The sequence below is a fragment of the Lepidochelys olivacea genome (assembly GCF_965140295.1).
Source record: "Lepidochelys olivacea isolate rLepOli2 genome assembly, chromosome: 4".
Classification (NCBI taxonomy): domain Eukaryota; kingdom Metazoa; phylum Chordata; order Testudines; family Cheloniidae; genus Lepidochelys; species Lepidochelys olivacea.
The window spans coordinates 66,261,744-66,270,667 of record NC_140414.1 but is presented as its reverse complement, the minus strand read 5'-3'; the positions used below and the strand labels follow the sequence as shown (position 1 = coordinate 66,270,667).

The following is an 8,924-nucleotide window of genomic DNA, read 5'->3' as shown; positions in this document are numbered from 1 at the left end:
AGAACAGCCTGATTAGAGGGCAGGGGGTTGAAAGGAAGTCTGAAATTATAGCATTCTCTCCCACTTTTGAACTATGTATTTCCAGACTCAGATTGCTCCTTCTGCATTAATTAAAAGAAAGATTCAGTAACAAAAAACCTTCTTTAGGAGTATGGATCAGTTATAGACATGTGACAGCCTAGTGGGGGCAAGTGGCTCAGATTCAAAGAGGCCTCCCTATGTATAACCGCAGCTGTGGGAAGGTAAAAGACCTGTTATCATAAACCTCAGACTAGGATGTAAAGTGGGGGAAGAGAGCCTTCTTTGTCAAGGTCTCCCTGCTGTAAAAGACAGGCACTAAACCTCAACCTGGCTTAATCTCTAAAGGACATTTTGTGTGGCACCAGGTCACCCCACCTTCTTCCCACTCACCACTTCAATCTGCATTTCATGTAATGAACAGAACTGACCTCCCGTGCTTGGAGGCAAGAAGGCAAGGGGAGCTCATGAAGTAACAGAATCAGCAGCAAAGATTTCCTATGGTTTCACCTGGGCGAGAAGAAAAGGATGCAACTAAAACAGAAAGAAACAGGTTTCAGAAACCTTGAGAGGGTGTAACCACTAGCCATGCGGTACTTTATCACACCACCAGGGGCACTGCTCCTGGTGCCTAGCTCAGAACCGAGCTGCCCTATTACATCCATTTTTTAGGGGAACACCGCATTGTACAGTTATTTCCCCAGTTTGGTCACTAAGTATTCACAGATTCCCTTCGTTCATCTCATTTGTTTTCTTCTGTACTTTCTCTTGAAAAGGGGCTGAATTTTCTTACTATATGGTGGGAACGGGTAAAAATTAATTTAACTTTGTCTTTTTCCCCCTGAATCCTGGCAACTATTGAGCCACATTTTATATTAATTGGGTAATATTTGCGCATTAGATTGGACGGGGTAGAGAGGCTTTTGGCGCTTATAAATGCCTAAGTATGAGCAATAATAATTACTATAAGGCAAAAAAATATTAGCATGCAAAAGTCTTTTCTGTGATACTAATGAGTAAAGATTGATCCCTGCGCTTAAAATTGAAGATTGAAATCCTGTGGAGCCACTTAATGCAGTACAGGCAAAAGCGGCAGTTTTTACCCAGTTCGCTATGAGAATTGGGACCGGTTAACCATTAGTTTAGTCTTTGAGCTAATATTTTTCATTGTGATTTTTATGCTCCATATACACAATTAAAGCGGATTTTTTCTTTATTGAAACAAGCATGGGGGGGGGAGAAATCCTTAAGATTTGTGTGTGTGCTAATCACCAAACGGACCTCTTAAAATAAGATCCATGGGAAGTAAAGACTGTGAAAGAGCTACACTTCGGTGCAGTGCTGCGAATCCAGTCCAAATGCCAGTTTAAAAAAAAATACACCTCTTGCCCCACATTCGAATGAATTCGAAACAGGTCAGAGGTGAAGAGACTCAGCTGGGGTCAAACTCACGGAAACCAAACAAGTCTCTCCTGATGCGTTCCGCTAGAGAAGGAAGCACCAGCCCAGCGTGGTAACTGAGCAAAGGAGACTAGTAGGAAACGGACCGGCATCTTCAATTGAAGGGGAAGAGGAAGAGTTCTATTTACAATAGCTTTATGAACTGCAAAGCTCACCTCTAAAACTAAGCCACAACCTTAAAGCATCTCTCTCTGTTTGCCTGAGCAATGAGCTCTTACGTCTTTTGTGCTCTTTGTTGAGAGAGGTTTTTTTTTTAAACATGCATTGTAACATTTCTTTTAAGGATTGCCTGCCAAAAGAGAATCCCCTAAGGAAAACCAGACCAAGAAAGTAGTGACCAATCCTTTTCGGATTATTGTCAGAAAGCTCCTCCCAGCCCCTACAATTTGCATAAAAAAATCCAGAAAACTCTTGTTTGCCCAGCATCTTGATCAGTTTGTCCACCCCCGTCTAACAGTCAGAGCCTGAGCCTCCCGGAAAGCTGCATGTAGCCTCAGGGGAGCTGAGAGTTTCTCTCTCTGGGCTAGAGCCTGTTTTCTGCCTTTGTAAGAAACTGGAAGCCTCGCTGGGGCGTTTTTTTCACCCCCGTTTTAGAGCGTGAGTCACCAACCATGTACCAGGGATACTGGTCTCTGTTCCTGATCTTTATCGCCTCCCACTGCGTAGGGTCTGTCAAAGGGCTCTTTCTTTTTGGACAGCCCGAGTTCTCATACAAGAGGTCCAACTGCAAACCTATCCCCGCCTCCCTCTTGTTGTGCCGCGGGATCGAGTACCCGAACATGAGGCTGCCCAATCTGCTGGGGCATGAAACGATCCAGGAGGTCCTGGAGCAGGCTGGAGCCTGGATCCCTCTAGTTCAGAAGCAGTGCCACCCGGACACCAGAAAGTTCCTGTGCTCGCTCTTTGCGCCCGTCTGCATCGATGACCTGGATGAGACCATTCAGCCTTGCCATTCGCTCTGTGAGCAGGTGAAGGACAGTTGCGCCCCTGTTATGTCTGCCTTCGGCTTCCCCTGGCCTGAGATGCTGGACTGCAGCCGCTTCCCCCAGGACAACGACCTATGCATCCCCCCGGCAAGCAGCGACCAAGTCCTCCCTACCCCCAGAGAAGGTAAGGATGATACTGCTGCAGCCTCCTTCGAGCTTGGGCATTATTATTTCAGTGAGGGGTTCACAGGTTTCCCTGCATATTGTAATGCCTCAAGAACCAGAACATCCCCTATACTCTGCAACACATGCCAGGGGCTGTGGAGTCATCTCGGTTGCAGTTGTAGGTCTATGGGAGAGTGAATACTAGCTTTTAAAGCCGCCGAAAATGAATTGTTTCCTGCCGTGAACAGGTTTTAAACAATGACCAAAGTTAAGAACTACAGGAGGTTGTTTTACACCTGTATTTACCATGACAGTTTGTTGTAGGGTTGCTAAAGAGAGAGCGCAAGAGAGTGGAACTGAAAAAATGCCAAGATTTTTGATTGACCAGCAAACCAATTTCACACGTGAAAAGTCCATGAATCGACAGTTATTACGAATGAAGGAAGCCTCTTCCACTGGTACCCGCTTTTTATTTGGGGGCTGGTTTTAATTAGGTGGAGAAGATCATGCAAAAGGAGAATTTCCCTAGTTATAAAAGGGGTGGGCGGGTGAGAGGGAGTAGCTTTGGGAAGGGAACCTCGGGCGCTCGATACCCTTTCACAAAACCCCACGGTCTGCCTGACTTGATTTTTGTTCCTCGTGGGAGGGGAAGGGGGCTCCTTAATCCTTTTCAGGGGATTCAACAGGAACTTCTTTTCAAGCCCCTGCTTCCTTCTAGGCAGATCTTAAATCAATTGCAAAGTTGCTTAGCAATCTTTTCTGACATGATGCAGCGTGACTTTCCAATCCTCTTGAGGTTAGGTGGGTAATTCACTGGAAATGTTTTGCATTTTTCGAACATTTTCCCAACCCAAGCGATAAACAAATCAATGCTTTTATTCCTATCGCTTTCAGTGGGAACTTTGGTGGTTTTGTGATTTTACTTGGAGTCCCTGGCTCTTTGCTGCTGTGCATTTCACAAATCTTCCTCTCCTTTTTGAAAAAGGAAGGATTTTGACCGGAACGTGATCTATATTATTTCCATAGCTGAAAGAATATGCACACTTCACAGCTCACAGTTCATTCCTGTTTTAATGAAAATCCCTCTATTCTTAGAATTTTAAAAAAAACCCAACAGTTCGTTTAGAGAGGTTATGTTAACGAAACAATCTCTGTGCGATCAGTTCTGGTGTCATCTAGGAAATGAAAGGTAAATCAGAAGTTGTAAAGGCAGCTGTGAGCATTCTATAAAGGGCACATACCAGTTGGTAGAAAATCTCAATTCGCTTCAATGTTCCCAAACGCCACCTGCTGTTCTTTTTTAACCAAACCTGCTTCTTACATTTCCAGCACCAAAGGTCTGTGATGCCTGCAAAAACAAGAACGAAGATGACAACGACATCGTGGAAAACCTTTGCAAAAATGACTTTGGTAAGTGGAAAAAGAGCCCTCTGGTTAGAATTCCAGGACTGGGGTCCACTCCTGTAATGATCAGGTTAAACTTCCACAGCGGGCAATGGGATTTCTGCCAGAGTAAGGATACAGTCAGGATTTAGCCTTGTCTGCAAATCAAACTAAACTCAGTCCTTCTAAGATACTGTGTCAGAAGGCTTCAATCATGCAAATCCTAGTCAGAGTGAAAAAAAAAGTGTTTTTAAATCCTAGCAAAGTCAGATTTCTGTTTGCAATTTCCTCCTCATCTCAAAAACCAACAAAATTACCAACAATAAAGCTGTTTAATATTCGTTTATATAGTGGACTCTGGCAAGTGGAGTAGTACAATGAACAAGAGCAATCTGTAATCTAAAATACTGTCTAGGGGAAAAAGTGGAGGAAGGATTTCATATAGGGGGTGCAGGGGAAGAGATCCAAATTCCCAGTCTCAAACATTTGTAAAGACTTTCTTTGCAGATTATAAATGAGCTTCTACATACGATTTAACAGAGAAGGTGATGTGTGGAGACTTAAGTATATATACAAAACATGAAGATTCTGGGTTAGAAGAGGACAGGAAAGCCCTTTTAACAAGGAGAATTGGGAAATGTACAAACTGGAGTATGCCTATTTCAAGAGACTATTATAATAGATCAATATTTATAATTGCAGGTGGACCTGTACTGTAAACATCTAGTAATTCAAATGTGTCCTCAGAAACAAAGCCATTATGAGGACAATGTATTAATATAGCCTGTATTTATCCTGGCTTTGGACTGGCAAACAATGCCTGAGGTATTCAGATAAAACCTTTTAGAGCTAAACATGTTGTGCAAGTCCTTAAAGAGCCTTGTATTTCCCTCTCCTTAGTTATTTTATCAAATCAAATGCAGCTGTTAGGTCAGTTCTCCTTCCACGTGATCTATTCTTTTAAATGGCAATACATGTGAAATATCATTTCCTTACAAGTTTACCTAAAAATCCTCTCCAGACTAATAAATTAAGTTTAACGTTTTCAACCACAGAAAAGATCAGATTTCAAATTAGATTTAGATTCTTCCCCCTCCCTCCTTTTCAAATTCTAGGGTTTCAGTAAGAATAAATATGTGCTAGGTTTTAACCCAGCATTAGACAATGTACAAAATGTGCCCTCTCTGTGTTTGCAAACATTAGGAAAACTAAAGAAAAGATGCATTTAGAAAAGAAGGAAAAAAAATCTTAAGGTTGATTCAAACTGAGATGACTTGCATGCACTTAGTGGCTTTAGAAAATGAGCCACCTGCTGCCCATTCTGTCAGCCCCTGACAGTTTAATTAGCAATAGAAGACCTCCCTCCCCAGGTCCCCTTTATGTGCACTAATGGGAAAAAAAAAATCTCTCAATCTCTCTCATCCCACTTCTCCCTCCCCCCTGCTCCACTCTCTCTATTAGCCCTGAAGATAAAAGTGAAGGAGATCACATACATCAATGGGGACACCAAGATCACCCCTGAAACAAAGAGCAAAACCATCTACAAGCTGAATGGGGTGACAGAGAGGGATCTGAGGAAGACAGTGCTCTGGCTCAAAGGTGGCCTGCAGTGTACCTGTGATGAGATGAATGACATAAATGCACCCTATTTAGTGATGGGACAAAGGCAGGCTGGGGAGCTGGTGATCACCTCCGTGAAGCGGTGGCAGAAAGGGCAGCGGGCGTTCAAACGATTCTCCCGCAGCATCCGCAAACTGCAATGCTAATCACTTCTACTCTAGTCACTTTCACCCCAGTCACTTACACCAGCTGCCCCAGTTCTGAGCTCTTCAAGCCTCTTGCACCTTCTTGTTTCAGCCTTTCTGAACCACAAGATATAGCAGGCATGGGAGACGATGGCTGTTTGTTTAAAATGAAGAGGAGGGGAAAACCCGCCCCTTCAAATTTTGTAAATATATTAAAACTGTAATAAAAATCATGAATATTTTTGTGAAGTATTAAAATATCTTGCTTAAAGCTAGTTTGTTTGGTTTGATTTTTGAGTAAGTGCAAATGTGACATTGGTCTGAATTTTTCTTTTTTCCTTCATGTTGGGAAAGCTGCTCAATTGATATCACCACCTTTCTCTATACACACATTTGTGTTTGTGTGTATTTCTCTCTGACACACTCAGAGATGGCAACAAACATTTCCCCCTTTTGTTGACCTTGTACATGGAGTCTGATTTTTGTCCATGTATGAAATGGCATGCCATCTATTTTAACACTATAGAGGAGACCGTTACAACTGCTGCATGAGGTACATATGCATCAATACAAGTAAGTTAACCATGTGTACATTTTGTTTTCTGACCCTGCCCCCCGAAACAAAAAAAAACATTTTGTACACTGATCTGAATACACCTTTTAACTTTTTTAAACTTGCAAATTAAACCATTTGTAGCCTAACTGTAATATACCTAAGGATTAACCTGAAAGAGTTGTAAAATATTGTTTTAACCAACCTTGTAAATATTCCAGATAAACGTTATATCCTTGTATATAAACTTTACATCGCAGTTTACCAATTGTCTTCCTTTTGGGGGGGGGGTGGAGTTATGTCAACGAGTTTTGAAAATGAGAGAATTAAGAATCACCACCACAAACGGGTTTTTGTCATAATACAGCAAAACTTGCACCAAAGTCCCCAACTCCAATAGTCAATAAATAACCACTTTAGAGAGCCCAGTCCCATGATTGGATCCATGAGGGTTGGGCTCTCTAAAGTGGTTATTTATTGAATTAATAGGACTCCACACAAACCTAAAGATCCACCCATAGCGGTTCTAAGATGTATCTGTAACTCTTAAACACCATTTTAAGATTAGCAGGTTTTTTTGCTGCTCCTTTGGGTGGCCAATTATGGTTTCACCATGTCTCCTAGGAAGACTTTGCTGTCTCGCTCTTTTTTTAAAAAAATTGTATTTTTTTATTTCCCCTCCAAAAAATAAGAAGAGAACAAAGAAAAAGGACAAAAAGAACAGAAAAGGAAAGGAAAGAGGGTAGGGAGGGGAAAGGAAAGTAGCATCTCAGGTCTGGTCTACACTACAGACCTATACTGATATAACTAGATCCTTCAGGGTTGTGAAAAATCCACACCCAGAGCAACGTAGTTATACTGACTTGCTCCTCCCACCCCATAGACAGCACTATGTTACCGGGACAGCTTCTTCCACTGACATAGCTATCACCTCTTGGGGAGGTGGATTAACTAAGCCAATGGGAGAGAGCTCTCCCGTCAGTGTAGAGTGTCTTCATTACAATGCTACAGCAACATTTTAAGTGTTGACTTGCCTGAGATTCCTCCTAATTTAGGAATTAGTCAAAGATTTCCAAAAATTCAAACCAACTCTTTTTAAATTTGTCTAAGGGGAAGACTTCGCTCTTTATCGATGTAGAGTTACAATGGCTTATCTATTTTAAAATGATCAGAATAAGGTTAATTTTCATACACATACAATTGATAGTAGTATAAAAGGAACCAGAAGTCCTACGTGAAAATCCCTGTTAGAACAATTTAATAGTGCAGAATAATTAAGGCCCTTTGTTTTGGGGTTTTATTTTATTTAACATTTCCTAGGAATTTGTCAGTGTTTATTACTAACATTTAAAAAAATGGGTGAAAATTGGTGCAAAAAATTAACTTCATGGTTTTCTAGGTAAATATCAGGATTAATACTGGGGGCTTTGTCCGGCAGGAGAAGCAGACGGAGCTCTGTGACCTGGGTCTTCTCTCAGGGTGCATGTTGTAACCCTCCCTCAGGCAGCGCTGAAGGGCCCAGCTATTCACAGGGGCTATCACTGGAGCCAGTACTCAAAAGGGCAGCAATAGGTGGGGGCTAGGAAATACCCGGTGTGGTAGGGTGCTTGATACTTGCGGGGCAGAGTGAAGGGGTTTCTGGTGGGGCAGGAGGCCAGTACTCACTGGACAGGGGGGTGATGGGTGCCCATACTTACAGGGTGCAACTTTTGCTGTGCTGATTGGCAATGGTCTTGATGTCGCCATTCTGCATCACCATGGTGTAGCAGCTGAGGAAGTTCAGGTCCATGCGAACCACCAACATGGCAGTTTCTGGTGCCTTCTGCTCCCTGCAGACCTGTCGTAGCAGCAGTTGAGCAGTCTTGACTTCTGGGACCTGGCACCCTGCCAGTCTCACTGCCCCACTGCAGAGCAACAGCCACCCACCAGCAGTTACCCTGTTCGGTGCAGCCACACTGTGCTGTCTGTCAGGGACCCTACATGGAGGAACCGTCTCCCCACCAGAGTCTGGACTAGTACCTTGCTCCAGAAGGAGAGATAACCACTTGGTATGTGCCATCTTTCATTTCAGGGCAGGGAGTCAGGTAGGGAGGGGGGCAAAAACTAAAAAAAATTAGTAAAAACAAATAATGGGTTTTGTAAAACCTAAGCCATTTTCAGTAAAAATCAGTAAAAACCAAAACCAAAGGGCCTTAGAAATAATTAAAATGGTAAAATAACAAACAAAAAGCTAGTACTTCTATTTCATATATATTTTTATATATTAATACTTTTACTTAGGCAAGAAATATCAACAAACATAATAGGATTTTTAAAAACAAAACATCACTGGGGTTAGCTAAGAGCTTAACTAGGAGACTATCTTAGCACCCGTTCTTCTAAACTGTTACAGAGGAATGTGATTACACAGTCATATTTTATCATATATCTTTAAATAATATAAATATGAATGGGCCTATTCCTCAAAGCTCCTGAACACCCAGTACTCCTATTGAATGCAGTGAGAATATTAGACTCTCAGGATCAGTCCCTGTCTTTTATTACTGACACAGAATAACATGCATATACCACACAATAATCAGTTTTTCAATGTGAAAACTAGAAAAGCAGCCCCATTATTTTTCATGCATTCAGAATGATTTTTATCTTGTAGCATACAAGGTTAAACCTTTT

The 8,924-nt window shown here is 42.0% G+C and overlaps 1 protein-coding gene across 2 annotated transcripts; it reads left to right on the top strand.

Moving 5' to 3' along the window:
• The first annotated feature begins 1,895 nt into the window (after window positions 1–1,895).
• SFRP2 (secreted frizzled related protein 2) lies at window positions 1,896–5,973 on the top strand. Of its 2 annotated transcripts, XM_084626844.1 has the most exons (4): window positions 1,896–2,589; window positions 2,885–3,028; window positions 3,900–3,980; window positions 5,415–5,973. In XM_084626844.1, the coding sequence occupies exons 1-4, from the start codon at window positions 2,091–2,093 to the stop codon at window positions 5,717–5,719; spliced, it is 1,029 nt and encodes a 342-aa protein (XP_084482970.1). In that variant the 5' UTR covers window positions 1,896–2,090; the 3' UTR covers window positions 5,720–5,973. The 2 variants fall into 2 exon arrangements, with proteins under 2 accessions (XP_084482970.1, XP_084482971.1); XM_084626845.1 differs by lacking the exon at window positions 2,885–3,028 and having other exon boundaries at window positions 1,897–2,589.
• Window positions 5,974–8,924: the final 2,951 nt, after the last annotated feature.

What these genes read in the sequence shown, in the direction of transcription:
- SFRP2 (XM_084626844.1), top strand. Translation starts at nt 2,091, where the DNA reads ATGTACCAGGGATACTGGTCTCTGTTCCTGATCTTTATCGCCTCCCAC. An exon ending in GAAGGAAGCCTCTTCCACTG is followed by an intron (nt 3,029 to 3,899) that starts GTACCCGCTTTT and finishes TTACATTTCCAG; the next exon opens with CACCAAAGGTCTGTGATGCC. An exon ending in CCTTTGCAAAAATGACTTTG is followed by an intron (nt 3,981 to 5,414) that starts GTAAGTGGAAAA and finishes TCTCTCTATTAG; the next exon opens with CCCTGAAGATAAAAGTGAAG.